Here is a 27,598-nt window from a genome sequence, read left to right as displayed (position 1 = left end):
GCTCTCCAACCTTGCATATTAAATATCCTCTTGCCATAACAAAACACCTCTGACAACATAGAGCCATACAAATTCATACGGTTGCATAAACGCATTCATATAAATGTTCTTCCTCGCAGCCCGGGAGCAGAACCCCAGAGAATGTGCTGGGGGAGGTGGAAGGTAAGGGGACACAGGAGCAAGGCTGATCATTTTCATGACGTGAAGGAGCAGTCCTGGTAGGAGAGACGAGGAGCGGCAGGAGGGGTGCAAGGCTGCCCCGTGTTGTCCCAAAACAAGTTCCTTTCAGCCGGTGTGCGAGAGGCCAGCCCACTCACGGAGTCGAGGTACTTGATTTATTGACAGTTCAGCACAGAAAGGGGCGCTGGGTGGGAGCTCCACAAAGCCTTCAGGACGACTCCCAAAACTTTTCGCTCATTATACATTTTAGCAAACAAAGGCGCTAATGTTCATTGGCTACAAGTTACCTCGTTGTCTTACTAATTAGTATTCTATCTTCTATTGGTTAATTATTTTCTCACTTCTCATGCTAATTAGCCCGCATGCTGAGTGTTTCTCGTCTTTGGAGTCGGTGGGTTTCTTGAGTCGGTGGTCCGTGAGTCGGTCACAGTCTCCCCCTGCCGGAATTACCTTTTACCCAGCCAGAGCTGCTTCAGCAGAGTCGCAAAGCTGTCTTTAGTAGTTTCTTCCTTGTCTTGGGAATCCTGCCAAATGTACTTGTGGCCGTGAATTCGGCATTCTTTATGTCCACTATCAGTGGTACATTCTTCTTCCCAAGCTTTGTTAACCTCCCCCTAGGTCGGATATCTTTGAAACAAGTCCACCCCGAACATTAACAAGGCAGTTCTACCGACAGCTGTTTTGTCTTTTTAACGCCTGGACATCACTTAACGCATGCTTGTCAGCTGCCTGTTTCAGGGGTTAAATCTCCCTTCTTACTGATTAGGCTTGAAAGCTCACAAATATCAGACATCACAGAACATCCTTTCTTAAGAACTTTTGTTTACACATTCCACGTTCGGCAGGAAGGCGCGCACACCTGGCCGGGCGGGGCGGGCCCGGGAGGGACAGGCGCTCGCTCCCGCGGCGGCGGCGGCGGCGCGCATGCGCGGCGGGTCTCCCCGCAGCCCTCGGCGCCTCCTTTGTGAGGGGCGGGCGCGGCCCCGCCCCGAGCGCGGTGCCGGGCGCAGACGGAGCGGCCGCGGCGGCGCCATTTTGCGGCGGTGCGGGAGGCGCGGGCGGGAGGCGGCGGTGGTAGTGCCGGTAATAGCGGCAGTAGCGGTAACGGCGGCGATAGCAGTGGCCGTGGGTGTTGTTGCTGCTAATCGGGACTAGCGTCCCTCGTTCGCCCTAGTCCCGTGGCCAGGACTCTGCCGACATGAGCGACGTGGAGGAGAACAACTTCGAGGGGAGGGTGAGTGGCCTCCCCTGCGCGGGTCGTGTCGAGAAGGGGATCGGACCCGGGGGCGGTGGGTGGCGGCACTCGGCGTCCTCGGGCCTAGCGGGGATGGGGGCAGCGCAGCTTGGCTCTAAAATGGCTCCTTCAGGCGCCCGAGGCTTGCCTGGGCAGTGTGTGACGGCCCGCGTCCCTCTCCGCTGCCCGCGTCTCCCTCACACTCCTGCTCCCATCATCCCGGCGGGGTTCAGGCGCCGGGTCCCGCTGCTGCGGCCCGCTTCCCATCCCGGCCAGCGCGGGCTGATCCTGGTCGAACGGCGCTGCCGGGCTTCCTCCCCGCTGCTCTGTTTTCTTCCCGCGGTCCCGAGCTGCCTGGTTGCCGCCGGGCCCGGCGGTGGCTGTCCCGGCCGCTCCCGCTCCCCCGGCCGCCGCCGTGCTGCCGAGGCCTCCTCCCGCCCGAAAGAGGAGGGACCCCGCGTCCTTTTGTGCGAGGTGCGCGGTCTCCCGGCTCAGGGGCTGCCTCAGGTCGGGCCCTCTCCGGCCGCTGGGGAGGTCTGGCCGTCGTTATTAAACCATTGAATGTCATCGATCCTGCAGCTGAAGGCTTCGAACGAGCTGCTGTGGCTTTGTAACCTCGTTAGGCCTGTGTCTTCCCTCTGATGGCTGCGGGTTTTCACGTACACGTGTGCCCTTCCATTTTCAGTGTTCTTGTGGTTTTCTTTTTGGTTTTTGTTTGGTTTTGGTGGGGTTTTTTTTTGTTTTTGTTTTTTTTTAGTGATGATCAAGGCAAGCAGGAATTAGAAGCTGCTTGAAGCAGGAACGAAATGTGTGCTCCTCCATCACTATTTACCTTTTTTTTTTTTTTTAATTTTGCAAAGGTTTTCTTTTTGTTCCTTCAATAGATCTTTAGAGGAACACCTGAGCGTCCTCTTGATGACTCTGTCTGATGATCCAGTGACAGCAGCATTGCAGTTATATGTATAGTTACTGTCTGGGGAAACAGGCAATAAAATCTTGGAAGAACGGCATTACTTTCCAAAAATTACTTTTACATGACTATTGTTGCCATTTTTGTGGTGATTTAAGGAATCCATAGGCTGCAAGTTCGTTACCTAGCTGTGCACTAAGTGCTGCTGCTTCCTCGCGTGAGGTAAACAAAACCTGCTCTTGTGTTGATTGCTTGGACAAAAGCTAAGTCTGTGTAGCTAAGCAGTATTGGGGAAAATAAACAGATCTCTGAAGGGGAAACAACTAAGTTTCAGAAACTTGAGCAATGAGTATGCTTGGTTGGTTTTTTCTCCTTTTTTAAGATGACGTGTTAATCGCCCATATAACAGTCAAGATTTATATCCTTAAGGGCTATTTTCTTGTCTGTATTCCCAGTGTGGGTTATAGTTAGGAAAGAAATTAGGTTAATTATCAGAACATTAGTATTGGGCTCTTTGATGGATCTGTTGTTCATGTTACAAAGCTGTTCCAGCTCTGTACTTTCAGTATTTCTGCACGCCACCTCCTGCCAAATATAGAAGTAAAATGTTTTGAGAGTACATGAAGTCTGAAAAGACCTACAGTAGCAGTTTCTGTGACTTCTGCTTATCAGTTGTTCCTTTCTTTTTGTGATAGAAAATTTACCTGTTGGAAAGGACTGCTGAGTTAGTCGAGTCTTCATTTGGAAAATTTCTTTTGTTTTTGCTCTCTACACTGAAATTTCTCAATCAGTATGACATAACTGAGCATAATGGCAGGTACTTGATTGATTTCTAGTTGAGGATTTTGAGATTCTACTGAAGAATATTTGTAAGCCTTTTTACTTATTTTCTTCTTCAGTAATACTGCTTTGTTGTGATGGTACTAAAATTCTTGAAACAAGAAATTATATTTCAGACTAACGTTTTATATTTCATTTCCACTCAAAGTGCTCACAGGCATAAAATTCAGCGCTTGTAACTTTGAGGCTGTAGTGTTGAGTCTGCTGTTGCCATTTGGATAGAAGTCTGGGACACTGAATGTCTTGATGCTTCAGTTTGCTACATCCAGTCACGGAGCACTGTGTAAAGCAGAAGTTTTCACTGGGAGAAAGAGCTGCAGAAATTGGAGGAAAGTTTGTAAAGAAGCTGTTTTCGTGGAAATTGGCACCGATAAGAATTCTAAGTACCCTTTCAGCTCTTCACCCCCTGTCAGTTTAAGTGCTGATTAGTGTGATGTGCTTTTAAAAACTGAATGCTAGAGGGGTAAGGGTGTTTTAAGTTTAGTTTAAGGCCTTTTATATTTCATCTGTGTAGATGCATATTGTCCCAAAAGCTCTTCAGTGAAAGTTGAGTATGAGGAGAATTTTTTAAGTGCTAATTTTATCGACAGTAAGATACTATATTGCTTTTCCTCTAATTTATGATTTTTAAATCATATTAACTAATCTGAACAGGAAATTAATAATTGTGGGAATAACTTTCCAATGAAATTGCTTAGTTTGCACTCTCTTTAAAACTCCCATTTCTAATATATTTGGTGAAATCATTGTAGAGCTTTTTCTTCTTAAACTCACTCCTTTATTGACTTTTTCTTTTTAAAGCCAATGTAAATCAAATATGCTGGGACTAATCAACATCTACTGTTTTTGTGTCATTTCGTTTCAACTTAAGCAAGTTCTCTATTAGGAATGTGGCTGGTCGAACAGGAAAAAGCCTTGTTACTCAAGCATTGTTATTTCATGGAAAGAAATTGACAGAAGAATTAAAAATACAGTGGATGTACTGGAGCTGAGTTTATGGACATTAAGAATAAAAAAAATATTTAAAATTATGCTTCTTATCCAGTGGCTTGGTTTTGGAAACGTCAGTGTTTTGTCATCATTGAATGCTTTTTGGGAGCAGATTAGACAAATGAGGCTTTTTCTATCTCTTATTTCTGTCAGATGGCAGACAACTTCCTTTCATTTTTTTTTTTTTTTTTTGTTATTTTTTATAGGCTACTGTTTATTTGGTGTTCAGTCTGTGGTGCAACTTCAGACGTTACCCAGAGCAATGAACAAAAGGGAGTCTGAACAAACCCACTCTACAGTAGCTCCACTTTGATCAGAAACTTCGATCAGTTTTTTTCTTTGGAGCTTCTGGTAACGTTTGATTTCTGCAATCTTAACAGTTTAGTAGCTTTCTACCAGTATTAATGTGTTGTTTGTCTAAAGAGGCAAAACCTTTTATCAGAACAAAGGTAAAATTCAATTTTACAGCTCTGTATTGATTGTCTTCTTTCTAATGATCCTGCTCTATGCAGGATCCTGCAGTTAATTGACAATATAATCTAATAAAACACTTCAGGAAATGAATGATTTTACACGTGGCCCACCTTGTTGAAGGAACTATTCGTATTTCATAGGTACACAAGTGGCTTTTGGGTTAGTTCAGGTGTGGAAGTGCCTTATATTTGCTTCGTGAAGTTTGGGTGCAAAATACTTAAATACGTATGAAATTACCTGACTGATCAGAGTTGAGATGATTTCTTTGGCAAAAAATTCCCCGAGGGTGTCAGGGTGAGGCTTGCTTTAGCTATTGTATTCCATCTCTCCTGCAGTGGCAGCCTGCCACCTCTACGGAAAGGGTGTTGCTTCGCACACCTTTTCAAACACGAGCACAATGGGCTGCTGATGCTCAGGAGAGCGCTGTGATCACCCTGCAGTGTCCAATGACCAGTGGGGGAGAATTTTGTGGAGGTTCAATTTTTATTTTTTGTTGTTTTAATCAAGCTTGATAAATTCTGCATTGATCTGGACCTTGTCAGCTGGGAAGGATGCTCCTTTTACTGTCTTCCATGTGTGGTAAAGGAATGACTACAGGACACTCCCTGAAGAGGTGCATTTTCAAGCCTCAGTGAGAAGATTAACTAGCAACTTCAAAAAGTTTATTGCTGAAGCCTTTTTTTTTTTTTTTTTTTCCATGAGTGGGATCATTGAGAAATACATAAAGTATGCTTATGAAAGTAACTTAAAATACACAAGTCTTCAAGGTAACAACTTATGAGATGCTTTTTTACAGAAGCTTATTATGTGTACTATTGTAATATTTATAGAAGAGTAGCTAATTAAGGGATTAGTTTTATTTTTAGTATAGTGACAGATCACAGTATGGAGCAGAAAGGATTTAACTTCTCTCATGAGTTTCAAGGAAAGTTGGTAGATTCCTGCCAAAACGTGATCTTGTCCTCGTGAGATGTCACTGGCTTAACAGTTTTATCCAGCAAATGTGGGCTGCTGCTAAATTCATGTTTCTTTTTTGACTGCTTATATTTTTCTGTCCCCTCTTAATATTAAGAGTTCAACTTCATTTCTTTTTTTTTTTTTTTTTTTTTTTAGTTTGGACAGGAGTTTTTAACAGGATTTTTGGAAATGGTATTGCTAGACCAATTGTCCTGCCCTTTTCTTTCACCCCAGGTCAAATGAATTTCACCTGAAATTCCTGTGAGATTAAATGTTTTGTTTTATTTTTTCCCCATGCTTTGCTATAGAAAGCTTAATTTAAACTTACATCATTATTTTTAGTTAGCATCTTGCTCTAAATTTAGGGAAGCCTTTCAGTCATACTCTGAAATTGTGAGATGAGAGTTCAGGTGAGGCATGGCAAGATCAGAACAGAAGAGTGGTGAGAAAGAACCAGGGAGTTGTTTTGTTTGCTTGGTTTGATGGGGGGTTGATTGGTCAGTTGTTTGTTTTGTTGTGGTTCCCCCCTCTGTGCTCTTTATCAGGCCTTCTCTTGATGGGTGGAAAAGGGAGAGAATACTTCTTCAAGACTCTGCAATGCATAGAAGTGTTTTAAATGCTTTTAAAATAGTGATTATATTGGAAAGTAGGATTTCTTTTGAAAATGCAAGGGACTTAAGTGATATATAGAACTTTTGGATCAGTTAAACAGTTTGGATGAAATCCATGGACTGACTGATGCTTGGCTCAGATGGATCATCTAAAGTTGTTTAAGTTGTTCAGTTGGGGTTATGTGATCCTGGTATAATGGGGGAGAAGAGGAGAGGTCCTTTCCATGTCACTTTGGTTTGTTTCTCTTCCTGGGAAGAAAGAAGGTAGCATGGGTTAGAAATACTCCTCAGTACTCTCTTTTAATGCTTCTCGCTGTGCATTTTATCCAGAGAATCAGTAACTGAAGCTGCAAACCTTACATTTTGTGTTTGTCCATGATTTTGGCTCCAAGTTCCAATTCTTGGTGAATCATTAGTCCCAATTCCTGGTGTGTATTTGAGGAGAGCACTACATCTTGCTCTGAAGAAGAACACTGCTACAACTGAGTTGGGTTTTTTGTAGTTACTACTAGTAGTAGTAGTTATTACGATAGTTATTACTACTGTAGTTATTATTTGTCGGGGGAGGGTGCATGTTTTTTCTTTGGGTGAGCGGGTTTTTTGGTGTTTTGAGGAGGGGTGGTTCCTGAGTAAAGTGTTGTTGGCAGATGCAGGATTTGTTTTGAAAGGAAAGTCTGATCTGAAGAATATTACAAAGCTCTGTTTTTCCTGCAGGCTCTGGTGACAGCAAATCTAGTTTGTCTAGTTTGACATGGGGATAGTAAATTATCTGCCTACAAGTTTGTAAGAGTGAAAGTAATGACTGGACAGCTGCATAATGAAGCCCAAGGCATTAAGATAGATACTGTTTGGTAGGAAGCTGGTGGGATGAGGAGCTGAGTTTAAGCTGAGTCTCATTTGTGGCCCTTAAATGACTGAGGATCTTTAGAACAGAATGATAAGAAAGTGCTGAAGATCCAAAGTGCAATTTTAGTCTTTTCTCTGTAAACAGTATTTAGTTTCTGTGCTAAGAACAGAGCTAAGATGAGAACATGTAGGTTGCTTTAAGATTGGTACAAATTTGAGGTATTTTAGTGCTTTAGGGTAATGGAGTTGTCTGATTTCTTCTGTTAAAGATGACATACTAAGAATGCTGAATCCTTTTGGCATACATCTTGCAGAATGGATATAAATAGTTCATAAAGAACAATTGGGTTGGTCAGCGGTGTAGACTAATGTACAGCTTGCTAATTATTTAATAATAGTAGGAAGTAGAGGAGAAAAAGTCTTCAAAATCTCTCTTCGTGACTCCATGAAGCCCTGGTTCCCTTAATCCCTGCTTGTTCTCTTGCTGATATAAATCAGGTACTAGGTACTTTTTCAGCATCATCCTTAAACTTTTGCAGGTTATTGTGATTCCCTTAGTCTCCTTTAGAAGCATTGTAGGAGCTGTAACTAGGCTGCATCAGAAGATGAGATGTAATTGCTTGCCAATGACAACGCGCAACTGCTGTCAGGTGATCTCTCTTCGGCTGCAGTTTACATCTACAGTTACTTTGTTGAGGAAGTCTGAAATCTCTTCAAAGTTTACATGGTCCCCTCTGTCACTGCACTTTTCAAGTTGTGTATTTGGGAATACAGCCCCTAAGGGTCTTGAACAGATACTTCCAAAAGGAGTTAACCTACATGAAATGATGTAATATTTGCTTTTGTCAGCTTTATACAGATTTGGTGTCACAGCTGATATTATTAAAGACTCTATGGGTGGTATTGTAAGATGCTTCAGTTGAATAGCTAAGAACACTAAGCTGACTTCTACATTGTATGGGAGCAGTTGGATCCGTGGTATTTTTGGAACCTCCCAACGCTTCTAGATTGTGCAGAATCAGGGAGTGGGATGTGGAGTTGCCTTTGTTCAAGTTTCCAGAGTTCTTGTTCAAGAATTGATCTTTCAGATGTAAAAAGTGTGGACAATGCAGTATCCTTATGAAGAAGGAGTGTCTGAGGAGGATGAATTCTTTCTTTTTATTTAAGGGTGTTTTCTAAATCTGATGTCACTTTGAATGTTTTTCTTTATTACTAGATCATTTTTACTAGAGAGAGAAATACAAATAGTTCCCAGAGAAGCTGGCAATTGTTGCAAGAGATGAGTTATAAAGAGAATCTAGGAGGCTGTCAAACGTTGAAGAGTACAGAGACAGAGGCGAGGTGATTAGAAAAATCATGTTAGTGGTTATAAGAGAAATTTTTCTTTATTGTAAACAGTGGCTTTCAAATGTCAAAACACCAGATTAAATTTGGTAGCATTTAAAGGCATGCACATAATTTATTTCAGTGAAGTCCTGTATTTATTAGCTCAGTACATAGGCATCTTCATATGGGTAACCTGTTACACAGACCCAGTTGCAGCCAAGCTTTGCATTCAGCCTTCATTGTTAACGCTTGGCAGGCCTATCATCCTAGTGGGTGACATTCTCCGTGAGCCCTTTGTTCTTTTTATTGAGGTAAAAGGGAATGGTAGAGTGGCTGTAATAGTTGTTAGTGAAGAGTCTCTCAGGTTCTGTTTCTGGTGAATTTACTTGAAATATGAGAACAGCATCCTTGAAAAAGAACTCCAGCCCAAAGTAGTGAAGAGTTTTAACTGCAGAAGGAAACACAAGTCTGGACCTAGGCAGAGTAAGAAAGAGACAAACTTGTGAAGACAGTCAGGAGGAGAAATCATGCAAATAAACATGAAATGTAACACCTTTGGGAGGGGAACTTGCTGTGTGTTTTTTCATCAAGTATTTTGTGAAGCTAAAAATGTATGTGGCCTACTATTCTGTAGGGGTTTTTATAGCTAAGCTCCCTAGAAATGCTGTACACTATAAAATGTGAGGAAATCCTAACCTGCTCTTTGTTTGCTTGTTTTCCTAGTTTTTCTCTTGTGTGCCTTACCATGCAAGAAAAAAACTCCTCCTGTTTTTACTTCTATTGGATTGTTTTAACTATATGATTCTGCATCTTAGTTTATATGGATTGTATAAGGAAAACAGGATAACAATGAGGAAGAAAAAGTAGGAAGAATATTAATTTGTGTTGCTTATACCTATGTGCATGTATTATGCAAGTAAGTATGTGCATAGATAGGTTTTGACTGGAAATCTTTGGCCATTTTGTTGAATTGAGAGTGTCTTAGTAATCTGTAGGAGTAAAATTTGGGATATTCAATACTGAGAAGCACATAGTTATTATTTTAGTGGGGGGAGGTCACTGATGTCAATATTTCAATATATTTGTGCTAATTAGTTTTTAGTGTATCTATGTATCTTATCAAAAAAATCTCAGAGGGGAGGAGGGTAGCTTCGCCAATACAGTAAAACACTGAGAACTCAGTAAGCTTATTGTTAGAATATAGACACTTATACAGTTTTAAAGATATTTTTTTAAAAAGTTGTTTTATAAAATAGTTTCTTGCACTTTACCTGCTGGCTTTTCAATTTGGTAGATAACATCTGAACTCCAGCAGAGTTTTATAATCCCCACGTGCTTAAATATACTAAATGTTCTTTTTCCATTAAGGTTAATGTTCGTGAAGAAATTGAAGAGTTTTTTCCAAGAATGTGGAAGATAAATCAAGATAAAAGAAGGCTAATGAAAAGTATTAAAGATCAGAAAATTAAAATTGAATGGGGGAAAAAATTGAACAGAAGATTGGTCAGATAGAAGCACTTGAATATTTTTTTAAGGCTATAATGAATTGTTTGAATTGGGGAAGAATACACGAAGTATGAAAAATGAAAAACTCAATGAAGAATGAAGAGAAGTAGAAAGCAAGAGTGAAGTAGAATTAAAAGAATCTGGAAGAATGAATGGGTCCTAGGTTAAGTAAATGTATGGTTTATGTTCCAGTGTCTGTATGATCAAGTTGTAGATGAATTTGCATGATTACTTAGTTAATAGAGAATTGGTGATCTGGTTCAAGCAGGGACTTATTTGAGGCAAGCATACAATATTAACAGTGGGTTAGCAAAATGAAATTTGTTTTGGAGGGTATTGCCTAACCATTTGTCTTTCAGGAGCAATCAATATAATAGAATTACTGTACTTTAAATGTTAGGAGTTAGGCATTTACACAACCAATACCATTTTTAATACTGTCTTTTTTGTTAGGAGTCTCGCTCCCAGTCAAAATCTCCAGCTGGGAGTCCTGCTCGTGTAAAATCAGAGAGCAGGTCAGGATCTCGCAGTCCATCGAGGGCTTCCAAACATTCTGAATCGCACTCTAGGTCAAGATCAAAATCAAGGTATGTTCACAAAGTTACTCACGTCAGCTGTCTTACTGCTGTTATTTTGGTAGGTCGATGAAATTTCTTTTCCCCTGTTGTAAAAATTACAAACTTTGTGGGATGTATTAACGGGATATGTTAATTTATGTGTTTGTGCACATCTAGTTGGACAAAGTTGGGAAATTATTTTGTGGGTATGGATAGAGAAAAAACTGTAATTAGAAGTAGTAACATAAAAATCACAACTGAAGTATAAAGGTTTGTCTCTTCCAGAAAAGAGAGAATGGATTGCATTACAATTCTGTGAAGCTTCTGCTTCCTTCTCCCAAAATTGGTTTATGGGGGAATTCTTGGGTGGGCCTCTCCTTTAAGGGGGAGAGGAAAAAAAAAAAAAAACCAGTTATGACCTGGTGCAAAAGCATCAGGGTTAGATAAAAAGAGTAAGCTGTCTTAACTGTTAGAAATATTGGAAAACAGTGCTTGTGAATGTTCTTGATGCTCTTTTATTGGAGACTTTAAAAAAATAATCAAAAACTTAAATTATAATCAAAAGTCTTAAATTGGGTGTGGATAGGTTCTTGCTTTATGAGACTTTTAAGATTTAAAATCACTTTTCAATGCTGCATGTGTCCTTCTCCTACCCCAAGTATGGATGTGTGGAGGTAAAGCTTTACAGCTCTCAGTTTTGATCTGCACAGATCAGAAGAGAAAGGTCTTGAGCTTTTTTTCTCTAAATATGCCATAAGTATTACTTGGTTTATACTGCCTATCTTCTCTCTTCCCTTTTACCAGCATATTGATGAAAATGGGGAGAGCTATTGAATCTTTATTTAGCAACCAAGAGAGAAACCAGATAACAGCTTTTGTGGTACTAGAGGGGAGAGAGGAATAGTCTTATGTTGTTTCTTCTTCCCAGTTCTTGGGAGACATCAGTAATACATCTTCTCTATTTATATGCTTCTTATCAGAGCAACTGAAAGAGTTGCTGTGCTCTGAATTGCCAAAGTTCAGCTAATGTTACAGTTTCTCTTCTTGTAGTGTTTAGCCAGATGATTACCTACCTGTTTTAAACAGCTTATTGTCAGCAAGATGTTTGCAAAGAAGTGCTTGAGGAGTAGAGCAGGTGTTTGGGTTTTGCTTTGTTTTTTCTGGAGTAATTTTCATGCCTAGACACTTGTAGATATTGCAGCACTGTAGTCCTGCCAGATTTTTCAGGTTTTCAGTCAAAACAGTACTTTACAGTGTGGCATATCTAGTTTCTGTGTCACTGTGCAGTTATAAGTTAGATAAGCAGCCAAGCTGATACAAGTTTAAACTCTGAAATGCCTGAAAACTGTAGTGAATATGATCCTCCGAGTATGCCGGAAGTGCTCTCAAAGAGTTAAACATGGTGCAACCAAGCAGGTTATTAGAGATCCATGCAGTCTTTAGATGTGCAAGGTAGAAGAAGTTTAATGCCTTTAATTGTAGACATCGTCTAAAAAGAGATTTTTCTCTAGAAAATGGATGATTTACAGTTCAATACATGATGACCTTATGCCTATGAGCTGACTAAAGGCTTTTTGTTTGTCGAAGATCCAGGTCCAGAAGACATTCGCACAGGCGTTACACTCGCTCCAGATCCCATTCTCACTCCCATAGGAGACGTTCTCGAAGCAGATCATACACACCAGAGTACCGTCGTCGAAGGAGCCGTAGTCACTCCCCAATGTCCAACAGGAGACGGCACACTGGCAGCAGAGTATGTCATGTTCAAAAAGGCTGAGTATCAACAAAACAATTGCTGCTTGTTAGTGTAGTCCAGGTTACCTGCAGGGTGTTTGACCTGCTGTTTTGTCACTGGAGTATACGGGAAGTGGGTGGGAGTGGGGGCTGTGGTGTGGAGCAATTTCTGTCCTTAGAGCTGAGCGCTTATTTCTTGGGCCTGCAATAGCCAGAGAAGTTGTAGAAATTAGTTGAAAAACATTCTTTTGCAAGTCACTATGTGCAGATATGATGACATGGTCTTCTGTCAGCTCTAGAAGTTGAGCTGTTCTGATTCTTTTTTTTTTTTGTTTTGTTTTGGGTTTTTTTGTTAGTTCCAGGTATAAATAACCTTTACAAAAAAATGAAACTACCTCTGTGTGTGCTGGCAACCTGACAGTATTTGACATAGGGGTCCATAGAAGGAAATTCTCAAGTGTTTATTTGTTTATAGAGCATATGTTGAAGGTTGCTTGTGATTCTATGCTTCTGATTATTTAATTTGGTTTACCTTGAAGTAAAACTCTGTTATTAGGCAATATGTAAATCTTTATAGTAGACGAGAAAAATTTACAATTGTGAAAAGAAGATGCAGTAAGTCTTCAGAATGTAAATGAGAAGTGTCTCTTCTTGTATGAGCAGGTGAAAGTATAGCTATGCTGACCAAAATCTAAAATACTGATCTTGTCATTCTGAGATTTCTCCCAGTGTCCTTTGTAGCAGAAGGATTTGGGTTGAGGGGGACCTTTGGAAATCAGCTGGTCCAACCCTCCATAAAGCAGGTGCACCAACAGCAGGTTCCACAGGATCTCATGCAGGCATGTTTTGCCCACCTCTAGAAAGGCAGACTTGGCAGCCTCTCTGTTCAGTGTGTTTCAGTGTTCAGACAGCCTCAGAGAAGTTTTCCTTCATATTTAGCTGGAATGTACCATGTTTCAGTTTGTGCCTGTTGCCCCTTGTCCTGTTGCTGAGCAGCACTGAATAGAGTCTGGCCCCAACTGTGATACCTGCCCTTGTGATATTTGTATGCATTGATAAGATGCCTTCTCAGTCATCTGTTCTCTAGTCTAAACAGACCCAGTGCTCTGAGCCTTGCTTTATAAGGGAGATACTCCAATCCCGTCATCATAGCCCTCCACTCCAGTTTCTTGTTTAATCTGTTTTAGTGCTTTAGCTTCTGGTTTCACATCACTTCAGACTGATCTAAATTAATGTCACTGCACACAGCTACACAGCTCTGATTTTTCTTATTGAGGGCAGAGATACGTTTCTGATCCTTTTAGTTTTAATCTGGTTTAATCTGCAGATTTTTTTATTGATTTCTGTCAAAAAGCATCCAGGTTTTTTTGCAGGCCTACCTTGGTGAAGCAGATCACCAGGAGCATGTAATACCAGTGTGACAAAAGGGGAAAAAGGGCAAGACTCCAGCAGTGCTAGCATGCAGTGGCTTAAGCTGTGGTGAAGCAGTGTTCGTAGTAGCTTTTTATGGATTGTTGTCAGCATCTAATCACTATGAAGTAAATATTAAACTAGTAACTTGAAAAACTGGCAGAAATAGCTGAACTTCAAGTGGGTTAGCCATCTTTCTGGTGAAGGTGGAAGAATCCACTTTACTACTTTAGGAAATATTAGGATGTTTTGCTATGTGAAGATGTTTTTCTGCCTTAGAAATGACTTTGTGAAATACTGAGCGTTTTCACAGTGAATTTCTTGGTAATTCTAAGGAGTAGTTCTAGCAGTGTCAAAATGAAACTGAAATTAGACAGATTTGAAATCCCCTTAATAACATGGTCCTAAAGACACCAGGAGAACTGGTAGCGATTTTGACACTTCTTTTCCTGTAGAGAGAGCTTGTATTCTGGGTTGATGTGAGCCAGTACAAAAGTTTTAATACAAAAGCTGCCCTTTAGTCCTCCATATTCAGTTGAGCCTTCCAGTGGTGATGTACTTGTCACTTAGGTGTGCAGACTGATCTCAGTACTTCCCTTGCCTCAGAAAAATTAATAGGGTTTAAGTGTCAGAGGGATGTTAAAAAAGGGCAACAGGTATGGATGTATGGAGGAATTTACCCAAACAATTATTTAAAAGATAGTTTTCATTATACTTACAAGAGTTCAGTAATAAGATGAATATAGTTACCTGTGCCATTGAACTGTCAGATTGAAATATGGAGTAGAAATACGTATCTTGACATGTATAATTAAAACTTTTGAGTTACAAACTTCCTGGTCTTTTGCTCTTCAGCTATAGTGAGGAATTGCAGAATATTCATGTCTTCAAACAGAAGTTTAAACTTTGGCAAATGGAAAGAAAGAAACTTCAAATACATGAATAGTGCAGGCATCTTACTTTCACAATAGGTTCGAGAACAAATGCACTGCAAAAAATGACAGGAAATCTGAAACTTTTCAGTCTTTGAATCATAGGCTCTGAGGCATAAATTGCTATGCATAGGTGACTTATCTGAAACTGAAATACAGATTTCAGCTGTGTCAACTTCCTGTTATTTTGGCAGAAACATTAAATCTCTGTGCTTGTTGCTGGTGTTTTAAATTGCTGCATCTAGTATTGCAAGTGCCAGACAGCTAACTGAAAAACATGCTGATTTTGATCAAAACAACTCTTACAGAGGATTTGGCATTAGATAAAATTCTCTGGCATGTAGAGAAATTTTGAACCTAAAAGACAACTCGTACCTTGTGCTATTACATATTTGACTTTGTCTAGTTGAAGTGAGATTTATAAAGTATTCCACATCATGTTAGGGAGTCAAGAGTGTTGTGCTAAAGAAATACGCATACTTTTGGATTACAGTTTTACAGAACTGGCCTTCAACACTTGTTCCTCTCTAGATGAAAGAAGCAGGTGCCTTTCATCCAGTTAACAAGTGGAAAGATTAACTTAGAAATGTAAATATTGACTTTCAGTATAGTTGGATAGGAAGTACTGAGGTGGAGGAAGTTTCAGTAGGAGCTGGATTATAGTTGAGTTGTGTGTGCTTAGAAGTTCAAGTGCTCACATGTAGTGTGGGCAGCTGGAGGCAGTGTGCGCTCTCTGATGCCTGTGATGACCATGCAAAACGGCTGAAGGCGGGAGTTCAGGCTGGCAGACCTGTTACCAGCACAGATTTGTATGTGGTGTCTGTCCCTTGTTGGTAATTTCAGTATGAAATACTAACAACATGGGTTCCTGTTGTTCTGTAGGTTTGCTGTAAATCAGAATGCCTAAATTTTATCAACTGAGTTTTTTTTACCAACATGAGAAGTTTGTCTTGGTCTTTTTTTCTCTCTGTTAGACTCATTGAAAGTAGTTGCTTTTTGAAACAATCTTACAGTTAGAATGATAACTCTTAGTCTTACACTGTGTTTTAACCAGTTTCATTTTCTTCAGATTAAATTTTTTTTTGTAATTGAGAATTCTTGGTATATTTAATTATTTTTTAAACTAAAATTAACTTCAGTTAAACATTTGTGTTACCAGGCTAATCCAGATCCTAATACCTGTCTTGGAGTGTTTGGTCTCAGTTTGTACACTACTGAGAGAGATTTACGTGAAGTCTTCTCCCGTTATGGACCTTTGACTGGTGTCAACGTGGTTTATGATCAACGAACTGGACGATCAAGAGGATTTGCTTTCGTGTACTTTGAGAGAATTGATGATTCTAAAGAGGTAAATGCATGTTTTGCTTCTATTTTAGGTGTGCTCTTTATGCAGTGTCTTCATTAGTTGTCTGTAAAAATACCCAAGTTTTTTGAGTAGGTATTCAATAGCAGATTCTCACACAGAGATTAATTTAAAACAATTAATCTTTGTTCAAGCAATATAGCACTTCCTAACAAATGAAGCATTTGAGTTCACTGTTCAGATGTGTGGGCAGATTTTGAACACAAGCTGTCTGTATTAAATCACCAATGACCACTGGACTTCAATTTTAGTCTGTTACTTCAAAATGCAAATAAATCTTTGAGGCTTCTATGTCTAAAGTATTTTTGAAACATTTTGGAAGTTAAAATTCTAAGCTGTTTCCTGAATCAAAATTCTGGAGATTCCCCTTGCATTTTCTCCTGTTAGGCATTTCATTGTACATTTGAAAAACATTGGGGTGTGTCTTGATTTGTGCATTGGTCAATTGCTTTTCTGTTTGTTTAACAGATAGCTGTTAATAGCTAAACTGAGTAGTTAGTATAATTGATCTGTAAGGAAAGAAGCAAAGAATATGAACAGCCGCCTGTGTTATGATTCACCTTAATGTACAATAAGCAGTAATTTTTTTGCCCCTGTAATGATACTGTGAACTTCACCACATTTACTGAACTTTGTAGATAAAGTTCTTTTAAAAGTAAAGACATCCTCTAAAAAAAGTCTTTAAGCCTGCATTGTGTGATTATCTCTTTCTTTGGTACAAATATAGTCACAGATTTTGTTTATAGATTATTATGTTTGGGCAGATGTGCTGTTTGATTCTGTGTGCTTTTGATAGGTTTATTTATGAGGAGATATTAAATAGGGCTCCTCTCTTTATAGATCATTTAGCATTGAAGTCAGGGACGATGACACCTATCAGGAGCTGAATAATAGGAACTCTGATGCTACCTGATGATAGTTTAATGAAAAAAAAACAAAAAACCCTGTTTTGTGGATTAACTGATTGAACTGCTTAGTTCTTGTCTTTGACTTCTGGTATGATCCAACTGGGGATCATTTTATGGAGAGAGTAGTCTGTGTGTGGTTGTTGCAGGTTATAGAGGTATGTAAAAGACACAAAACTTCCTTTTATGTCCTTTCTATACTTCCCTACACTCTCAGTTGGACAGGTTGATAGAGAGGTTCATGGGGTGGATAGTTGTATATCCATCTGTCTTTAGTGGCCTGCTGTCTTCTAACTTCTAGCCTTGTATTTGTTTGCACACTGAATGTGTTGTTTTTTTGAAAAAAATGGCTGTTTTGTAAAACATTTCACAACCCAGATATTTGCACAGTATTCCTTGGCACATTCATATACCAGTCTTGTCTGTTTACAGCTTCATATGTCTTTAGAAGTAGGGTTTTTTTTTTCCCTGGTTGCCATGGGCAATGGTCATGCGTGATACCATGCATTTCTTAAAATGTTCCGTGTAAATAGCATGAAGTCATTTGTTTAGTATGAAGCTGTTTTGGCAGATGCTATGAAACTGGAATCCAAAGGAAAACAAAAGGGATGTTACTTGCATTTAGTAACACAGGAGTAAAGATTAGGGCCTTAAGCAGGAAGTGAAATAATTTAGAATGTAATTAAACCCATTTTACTTTTCTTCAATGTTTCGGTGCCTGAAGAGGGGGAAGGATGCAAACTGTCCCAACACCTACAACTTAAATAACTGAAATGCTTTGACAAGAAGGACAGAAGAAAAACTTTTTATGTTTATATGTTATACTTTTTTTAACTGCATATGTTTATTTTAAACATATACATAATTGTATATGTTTAAAAGTTTATTTTTAAAGTTTATTATGTTTATTTGACTTAATTCATGGGCCTTGAGGGCAGATTTGAAGATGGCAATAAGTGGCAGCTGATGTAGAAAAAGGGGAGAAATATAAATGTAGCTGCATACATACAGATAAATAGATATGAGCTGTAGGTGGGAAATTTTGTGATGACAGGCCCTGTAGGAGAACACTGAAGGAAATTAAGCAATTCTCTGTTTGGAAGATAGTCTGAAAAGTTGAGTATGCATAAAAGCAATGACACTTAAATTACTTATGCTCTGAGTAAGTAACTCCTCTTAATAATAGTAATTTAAAGATCTCCAGCCAACCAAAAACAATAACCAGAATCCCAAACCTTCAGCTTCAACATCCTAAACATTTAAATAAAGAGATGAGCTGTTGAACTAAGTTTCAGCTCTTTTAAAGATAGGTGGATTAAATGAGAGTAGAACTACAGAAAAATGAGGATTTTCCATAATCTTCAGTACTGCTGTTCAGGAAGGCTAGCACAGTGAAGCTTCTCAGCAGACATGCTCTGAAATACAGGTAATACTAAAATTTTACATCAGATGAATTGTGAGTAGTTATGTTTGATTGATCTTTAAGTTATGAAAGTTTAGTGTCAGTTGTGCATGGATTCTCTTGCAGCTGAAAGCCCTCAGGATCTTTGTCATCCCTGTTACCACTTTTACAAACTGGATCAGTTACTGAGCTACTTAAAATGTTGCTGTGGGTCATGATTTTGAAACCAAGTTGTACAGTGTCCATATGGTGTAAAGACATTTTGAGTTGTCAACTAGCTCAATGTATTGGAACTCCAAAGCCAATGGAAAATAGCATTTCTTCAAGGTGATACTTCTCAGTGTCCTAAAAGTAGTATGGAAGGGGCAGTTTAAAAGTTTATTTTTACTTACTCTGAAGTTTCAGAATTTCAGATTATGACACCACAGCAGCTTTGTTGTTAAATGTTCACGAGCATCTCAGTTATAAAGAGGAACACAAGCTTAACTTTTGATAACTACTATGCAGAGAAGCTGTCAAAGCGTCACAGTAGCTTCAGGCATTTGACTGTAACGGGACTGAGAAGTTTTCAAAGCAAGTGTCCAATCCAGGCGATTACTTGTAGAATATGTTCTAGTCTGTTTGAAACTCTGCCGAGGTTAAGATAAAACTTCATGATCAGACAGAAGGTTCCTTTTCCTTCAGATGTCTTTTTTTGCAGTGATATAGTGTTTGCAAAATAGCACTCAACTGGATTCTAAGGTTTTGACTCATATTGAAAATACTTGTGGACACTGTCTTTAGTTCAAAGTGTGATAGCAGACGGTAAATGTCAAGGTCTCATGGATGTCTAGGAAACAACTGATGAATGTCTAATGGTTGTCTAGAAACCTGAGGTTTTGCTCTGCCAATGTTCTTGTCTGTCAGCTTGTGCAAAGCCTGTTTGAAAAGCTTCTGTCATTATGTACCTATTTTTAGAATGGGTATAGTAGGTTTCATTTTTTGTGAAGTTGTTTTATTTCAGAAAGTTGTTGGTTTTTAAAAAATACTTGGTGTTGCTTTTTTTTGCCTTGGATGGTGCAGTGTCTTGTCTTGGCCACCCTTTTCCAAGTCCTCAGAGCTACAAACATCTATTCAAGACTTGTTTATCACACTTTCTTACATAGTTTGCAGTATTGGCAACACTGACACAGAGCCAGCATTGTAATGTTGTTTGGCAGTATTTTCACTGAATTATAGAGGATATTCATCTGCCCATCACATAAGGTTTTTCTTCCTGTGTTTAAGAGCATCACAAACTTTTATGTACTAGGATGAGAAAAAAAAAATTAAGTTGATGGGGGAGGAATTGATTGTGTCAGGGTCTTACTTAACAGTAAGTTGAGAAAATCATGACTGAAAAGTGCTGGCTGTTCTAGGGACGTGGTTCTTACGACAGTTGCCAGGGATTTCATATGCTGCTAAACCAGCTTTTCAGTAGCTCAGACTGTGAAGTGTTAGTTGTTTAAACTGAGGCTACTGTGAATGTACTGTCTGTAGGAGGAACTCATCTAAGAAGCATCAGCTATAGCAGCTGTTGGCAATATGGAATTTTCTAATGCTAGTTAGATGTTCTTCAAAAAGTTTCGACCATCTTCCCAGAACTGTTTTCTGAAGTACTGTTCATTAACAACTAACACAAACCATTAACATCCTTCGCTTGCCACAGACCAGAATAATAATGGAATTTATCAGTTCAGTTTGAAAAACATCTAATCTGTGGTACAAGCAGACTAGCTTAGAACCAACATCATTGAATAAAACTCCCATGGTTTGTTGAAAAAATGGTTTAAGTATTGTTCATGGTATGAAAAACAACCCTTGATATACTAGAAAAGAGTACTACAAGGTTTCAGATGTTTGGAATTCCAAGTTACAGACTTCTGGTGAGTCTGAAATACCATGAAATTGCTAATACTTGCAGGAGCATCTAATTCTTCATTCTGGTTCTCTAAAATCCTGTGTTTCTTTACTCTGAAGTTCTAAAGTATGCTTTAAAGATAATACATTGAATCTATCAATGCTTAAGTTCATAATTGTATATGTTTAAACGTTAAAATCGACAATATTGTAATTTTTTTGAAATTTCAAACTAGAGAGCGTAAATCAAGTGTTGTTGAAAAGTGAAATGCCAGCAAGTGTAAAAAGATAAGTTTCTTAATTTCTTTATTAATTCCATCAGATCTCTTTTTATTTTCTTTCAGTTCTCAGTAAATCCAGAATTGAATGAGTAATCAGTGTACTGGAAGGAGGAATCTAATCCATTGTGTCTTTCATTCTTTGCTGTACCTGTGATAGAGTGGAGATGCTGTTTCTATCAGTGGCATTAAATGCAGTAGAGAAGAACTTCCAGTAAAAAACAAAGAACCCCCCAAACTGCAGTTAGGGGGAGGAAAAAACCCCCTTGTGAAGTTATTTTTGCATCAGGAGAACACATTTTCAAAATAAGTCACAATATAAACTGCTCATATTATTTAAGTGTATTCAGTCTGTATGTTGGTAACTTTGTTAGTGATGTCAACTTATTGAAATAGTTACCCAGACTGAAAGTCTTTTAATTTTTTTAGTGGGTTCTTAATTGCTTAACTAAAACCAGCCACTCATGTAAGTTTGTGCATTTAATTAAAAGTTGCATTTCCAAACTTGTTTTACTTTACCTAACTGGTCATACATGTAGAAAACATCACATGCTGTATTAAATATGAAATGACATTGAAATCTTTCTTAAATTTAATGCTTTCTGACTTCTTTGAGCCACTGGAGATGATTGTGTAGTTCAGGAACTGCTCATTTTGTAAAACCAGCACCTTATAAATAATCCATCATCTATAATAATGGATCATTTTCTTAATAATAATAATAATTTTCTTATTATGGATAGTCTGCTGAAGGTTTAAAACTCTAAAATGTCAAAAATGTGATCCTAGATTAAACCTATGTCATTCTCAGTCCTAGTTCTGTTTTCTGACTGCAAACATGTAGATGTGTATTCTGGCCTACAAAAATAAAGTTTTACATAGAGTTTACTACCACAGTTAATATTATATGTTCATAGGAATGCTGTTTTCTTGTTTACTGTCCTCTTGCAAAAGCCGTGCAAGTCTTTTAAATCTTTTAATTCAGCTATTTGGAAAAAAAATTCTGGTTGTAGTAAAAATAGATTATTGACAGTTAAAGACTCCTGAGAGGGCACTGTGTGTCTTAAACCCCAATATAATTTTATTTTTTCCTTTTTAAAGTTTCATTTGATCATCTTAAACAGTATTTGAGAATGTCTTCAGCATTGTTAGAGAGAACGTGCAGCTTTTTTCTTTGACACTCAAATTTTCTTAACACAGCCGTCATGCACACCCAAAACCAGCAACAAAAGGAAAGAGAAACTTGTTTTGAATATGACATACAATAAAACTCTAAAATTTTCTTCTAATCTCCTTTAACTTTCAGGGAAGCATAGAAATTAGTGATTAGGATCACTAAATTATTTTTAGAGCCTTCATACAAGATAAATACTGTTGTATCAGTTATGTGAACAGAGGTTTTCAGAGAGGGCTTTTGGTTGTCTTGCAGCAGTCCTTACCTAATAATGTCAGCTTAAGTACTTACTTCAGAGACTCGAGGTGTGCACATTAAGAGTGGTGCAGAAAATCTGGGAACCTCTTTAGAAGGAATTTTCAGTTGCTTATTACTACATGTGGGTGAGCCATGCTATTAATTGTTGCGGGTTTTGGCTTTCCTGCGTTTGGGGATGCAGTCAGAATTATAAGAAGCTTTATTGTTTTTTGATTATCTATTAAAGGTTTTCTTTATTTTAAATTTTTTAGTTGGCAGCTATTGCTGACAGCTGCTGAACCATAAGAAAATAATGTTTTAATATTTTGTAGGACAAAAGCCATTATGACTTTCGTGTCAGGAGTTCTGTGCAGTCTGGTAACCATGAACTAGTCTTTATCCACTGAAATGTAACACATTTCCTGGTATTTCTAAAACAAACAGGCAACTTTCAAAATAATTCTTCATTTCTCTTGCTGGTATGTTGCTCTTCTCTGTACTGCTCCCTCTGTCAAAGAATTCTTCCTCTTGAAGAGGTGTTTGGCTTAACTAAATAAGACACATATGCCATATGTTCTGGATTTGAGGTGGCTTCTTGTCAGCTAAGCTTACTATTCTGCAAGTTGTTGACTGGACTTGAAAATGCCATACAGCAGAAAAATTTCTTACACCTTAACTTGCTGCATTTCTAGAAAGATGCTTTTCATCCTGAAGGTAATTTTGCAGCCAGAGAGTTGCAGCCTTCATTGTTAGGTTTGTACATATGTATTTTTCCTAGGATGTATGCACAGATTTATTTTAATTTATGTCATCCTTGTGGAAAAAAAAGATGACGTTAATGCTAGAAAACTAAAGCTGAGGAGTGTGTTTTAGTCACAAAATATACCTGAGTGTATGAGGAAAGGTTTGGAGTGCTCTTTGCTGTGCCTTGCAGTTGGCTAAATGTAGTTAGTTTTGTACAGGAACACAAATCACTAGGTGGCGATAGAGTATGGACACAAACAGCATTATTAAAATAGAAACTCATTCTTGATAAATACGTTAGTGATCATCAGTCACTTCCAGTTTGGGCACAGCAGTTAAATCATGTGGATGTCAGGTTTCTGTATCTCCTTTATGACATGTGTGTGAGTTCAAGTAGGGCTCTTGTTAGAGTTGAGATTTTTGAATAAATGTTTCATTATTAAAAAGAAGAAAAAAACCCTCCCTGCTTAGAGGCACCTTCATGTTTTGAGGTTTGGTGTTGTTTCTTGCAGATAAAAAAATAGCAAAGTGGTTATATTCTTTAGCTCAAAATTGTAACCTTATGGCTTCTCCACACATGAAAAATTAAAATAATGTATATTGGACTAAGTGCTGTGCTTAGTGTTGAGCAGTAAGTGGTGTGTGTTGGTATTTCAGAGATCTTGTAGCAGCTAACAAAAACTATTAAAATTCAAAAGCAATTCTGTTAAAATTCTCTCAAGTCCATAATTAGCTGTTAAAATTAACTGTTGTGGATTTGTTGGAGTTTGGGTTTAGGTTACTTTTGCATGAGTGTAATTCTCAAAGGAGTACGCTGTGCTCCTTTGAAAACCTTACTTTGATGGTTTGAGTTTGTGAAAGGCCATTGTATTGATTCTCAGAGTGGAGAAGCTGGGGCTGGAACACCCAGTGAGTGCGTGCAGGGGCTGCGGGCGGCTCTGAAGGCACGGGCGTCTGAGCACAGACCCTTGTGTGTATCACTTAAGCGAGCTGCTGTTGTGAGGGGGAGTGGGGAGGAAGGTTGTAATTAGGTATCCATGTAGGCTGAACCCGCCATTTTACTAAGCTCTGCTGAAGTAGGTCCTTGTAAGGGAGATGGCAGGAGGCTGGGAGAGCATGAAATGGCAGCCGACGAGCAGTAATCCGGCCATATGCACCCTACAGGAAGCCACTGTTTTGCACAGCCTTTGAATCCGCCCATCCCCTCTGGGTCAGAGACGGCAGTAAGAAAGATGCAGTTTTCAGAAAAAAAGCTGTTCGGACTTTCAGTTTACCTTTCAGATGGGTAGAAGATTAAGTCTAGGGAGAGTGGCTGTGTTTGTGGTTAGCCTGTGCTCTCTTAAGAAGGGATTGAAAATCGCATTAGTTCGGCGCCCCAGTGCAGTCCTGTAACACCACCGGCAGAGAGGCATGGGGACAAGAGATGAGCCAGTCGCCACAGTGGGGCACTAGTAACCAGTCTAAACAAGACAAGTTCCAGGCTTGTTTTTCTGGTGGAAAATAATGTGTTTGTACATAGCCTTCCATAGTTACCAGTAGGTTGCAGATTTCACATTCCTGTTCTTGTCTCTCCTGCAGGCGATGGAGCATGCAAATGGAATGGAGCTGGATGGCAGGAGGATTCGAGTGGATTATTCAATCACCAAGAGGGCACATACACCCACACCAGGCATCTACATGGGCAGGCCAACACAGTAAGTTCAATGGATTTAAACTGGATGCTGGATTCTGGTTGAAGAAATTGCTAACATAAAGAATGCAGTACTGTGGTTTGCATACACTTAAATCCTACTGTAGTTTATTGTATGTTTATTTATAAAAATATTGAAGAAGCTGTTTTTAAAAAATAATATCCAGCATGATCAATTAATGTATCCTTAGCCTGCTGAAATACTAAGGTGCCCATTTGCCTTTGATTTTGATGGGAATTAGAGTCAAATCCCTCATTTTTCTGGGAGTTTTTGAAGGTGTTTTCAAAACAATATTTAGTTTGTATATTTTTGTGTCTTAGTCTTAACTGTCTGATTTACTACAAGACCACTTTTTAAAAGATATAAAATAATTTATATTTATTTGTCTAGTAATTTAACTCAAGATGAAGAGTCGATATATAAAGGGGGTTTTGTTTTTGTTCTTTCTTTTCCCCTAATAGCAGTGGAGGAGGTGGTGGCGGTGGAGCAGGTCGTCGTCGGGACTCGTATTATGATAGGGGGTATGACAGAGGATATGACAGATACGAAGAATATGACTACAGATACAGGTACCTAATCTTTATTTTGTTTCTGTAACAGTGGATTTGTTGAGCTGTTGAAAAGTTAGATAGCAAAACACATTATTCAGTTTGTAGCAGTATTCTGCGTTAATGCCTGGTATGTGTTAGAGCCTCATTCCCTTAGGTTTTGTGGGACTAAAGTAGTCAGAATCTTCAGGGTTTATGTAATTTGGTATTTCTCTTGGGCAAGGGGTTAATTTTGCTGCGTGAAGGAGGTGTAGAGCATGTACTCCAGGAATCAAGTGGACAGATAAAAAGGGAACTCATTTTTCTATGCTGTATATAGAACCAGGGACAGCTGATACACACTGCTGTTTAAAAAGGGATTATTTGTAGATGGGATTTTTAATGCTTGACATTTCATAACCATCCTGCTGTTTTGAAAGTTATCTGGTTTCAGAGAATGTTGTTCAACAAGAATTGTAGGCATCTGGAAAAGCACTTCATGTGTTTGTAAGGCTAGTGAGAGTTTATTAAATTCTTTGTTTGGGAATATCTTAGAGTTTAAACACATCAAATAGAGAAATATAAAAGCATTTGTTAAATAACCATAAGCCACAGCCAAATAAAGCAGAAATCATTCATGCAGGCCAAGTCTTTCAGTGCTGAGGAAGTGATTCTGTTCTCTAGAAGTGATGTGAATAAGGCTCCTTTCATAATGGATGTTGTTTGGTTTCTTTTTTAATTTCCTTTAAAGGAGACGATCACCATCGCCTTATTATAGTCGATACCGATCGCGATCAAGATCTCGTTCCTATAGTCCAAGTAAGTAAATACAAGTGAATAAACAGAATCTGGCTGACATAAACATTGTTACATGAATTGATCAATGGGAATTCTGAATGTGAAAGCAAAAAAAGCTGAGCACGGTTAAGCTCAGATAATGTGTACAGTTAGTTTATGATTGTGTAATTAGTAATTGTGTCATCTTTTGTTTTTTCCAGGGCGCTACTGAAGATCAGAAGAGTTACAGTTGAGGACTTGATTTTTAAATACAAAGTTCAGATCTTTAGCATCCCTACTGCTTTCCCTTCCATCTTCCCTTTCTTGTCCTCCTTCCAGCTCTTTCACAAGTCTTTGGTTCATTTAGAATATACATATTTTCAGTTGAAGTATTCCTATTTTCCATCTCTTCTTATTGTAATACTCTTAAATATTGTAATTGTTGTAGTTTTTGTGTAGTAAAACATCTTGAGCAAAATGAAATAGAGAACCCCAAAGTGCTGATACATTTTGGAAGTCATTCCTATTTCGTTTTTAAAACAGTTGGACTCCTGACTAATCAGAAGAGAGCATTGATATTTTTAAAGCTTGCATGTCATATGTAGTATACACACTCGGATACTTTAACATAAACCTGCATTTCCAAGTAACTTGTTAATCTTTCTGTTAAAATGTTTACCTATTACTTTGATAAACAAGTAATGACTTTGAGCCTTTTCTGTAATGATAAATTTGCTTAGATAGTCATGAACCAGAGGAATTTTTTTTTAATTTTTTTTTTTTTTGTCAAGTAGTTGCTTTGAGAGTAGACTATTTGAGCTAGATCAGAATTTGACATTTGACTGACTAGGAGAATAGATCCTTGTACACTCAAAATTAAGACTGTGTGTTTTATAGAAAAAAGTTTCTGGATTGCTACACAGTGGATAGCAGTTTAAATTAAAATTGTTAAATTCCTGGGATCTTTGTGGTACATAGTTGAATTTTTTCCCTCAATTGGTGCAGGAGAAAAAATATTTATTGAACATAGCAATTAGTTATATAATTTGCTGTTCATGAAAGAAGAAAATCACCAACTTTTTGGTATTGAAATAATGATGGAGCAAGTTTTGTTTCCAGTCCTTTTTGAACTTTTGGAAGTATGGATGGAAAAACTTACAGCTACATGTAAACCTTTTTTTCCCTCAATAAAAGTAAAGTCCACTGATACTTTGGCTTCTTGTCTTTCATTCTGCATTTTGTGTCACTTTGGAATATAGGTTAAGCAATACTTGATACTGGGCTTAGATGATAGTCAGCTTTTACCTGTCTTCTCAGGAGCCTTGTCTTCCCTGAGAATCAGTATATGGTTATATGGGATGGCTAGGCAGAGTGAGAAGCCCAGCTTTCTCTTGTGCCATCCTTGTCACTTGCTGCAGTTGGGGTGAGATGGTTGAGTGAGAGAAACTCTATGGACTGTTCAGCTTTCTGGCAAGTGGCTGGTTGAATGTAGATGTTGCCACAGCAAAAGGAATATGACCACAAAGCCCTTGCAGCAGATTTTCATCCTGATTGTCAGGGAAGGCCACCAAGAGAGTTTGCACAATTTTAAGAGGGCAAGTGTATGAAATGTAATTGTATTAGCTCTTTCTGAATGTTGGTGCCAGGAACTGTTAACAAGTAGTTAAACACCAGCACACATCTTCAAATCTGGTAGAATATACCAGGAAAAATTGGTGACAAAACAAGTTCTAACTGATTACTACTCAGTGCCTTTGAATCCATGATGTCTTATCCATAAATTGCAGTTGAAAATTCTTAGTAAATTGAAAGCAAACGAGCTGAAACACTGAAGTTAAATCTTTAAACCCTGCTGAACTTACCAGTATTTATTGGTGATCCAGGCAAATTAGGAAATGTTAAGGAAATTGTTCTCTCTAAACCAAAGTCCCAGTGTTACAAGATAAAGAACTGTTGGTATATTTAATTTTGGTTTTGTTCTTACAAAACATGCTTAGCCAGTGTCACACCCAGGCACAAGAGGGGCTGGAAGGAGGATCCAGGGAACTACAGGTCTGTTGGGCTGACCTTGGTGCCCAGGATGATTATGGAGCAGATATCTAGAGTGCCACCACA

General features: G+C 38.6%; 1 protein-coding gene and 1 long non-coding RNA gene across 4 annotated transcripts; both read left to right on the top strand.

The window, feature by feature from the left end:
- The first annotated feature begins 1,202 nt into the window (after positions 1-1,202).
- Positions 1,203-26,692, top strand: TRA2A (transformer 2 alpha homolog). 3 transcript variants are annotated; one of them, XM_066318765.1, is made up of 8 exons: positions 1,203-1,414; positions 10,328-10,461; positions 12,025-12,184; positions 15,667-15,855; positions 24,067-24,182; positions 24,641-24,748; positions 25,458-25,525; positions 25,705-26,692. In XM_066318765.1, the coding sequence occupies exons 1-8, from the start codon at positions 1,379-1,381 to the stop codon at positions 25,713-25,715; spliced, it is 822 nt and encodes a 273-aa protein (XP_066174862.1). In that variant the 5' UTR covers positions 1,203-1,378; the 3' UTR covers positions 25,716-26,692. The 3 variants fall into 3 exon arrangements, with proteins under 3 accessions (XP_066174862.1, XP_066174854.1, XP_066174847.1); XM_066318757.1 differs by having other exon boundaries at positions 1,207-1,414; positions 12,019-12,184; positions 24,644-24,748; XM_066318750.1 differs by having other exon boundaries at positions 1,208-1,414; positions 12,019-12,184.
- Positions 1,422-9,823, top strand: LOC136361092 (uncharacterized). The gene is made up of 4 exons (XR_010743568.1): positions 1,422-2,546; positions 3,313-3,572; positions 4,361-4,505; positions 9,737-9,823. It is a non-coding gene; the product is annotated as an uncharacterized lncRNA (long non-coding RNA).
- Positions 26,693-27,598: the final 906 nt, after the last annotated feature.

Source organism: Sylvia atricapilla, chromosome 1, assembly GCF_009819655.1.
Source record: "Sylvia atricapilla isolate bSylAtr1 chromosome 1, bSylAtr1.pri, whole genome shotgun sequence".
Classification (NCBI taxonomy): Eukaryota; Metazoa; Chordata; class Aves; order Passeriformes; family Sylviidae; genus Sylvia; species Sylvia atricapilla.
This window is presented reverse-complemented; position numbering and strand designations above follow the sequence as displayed.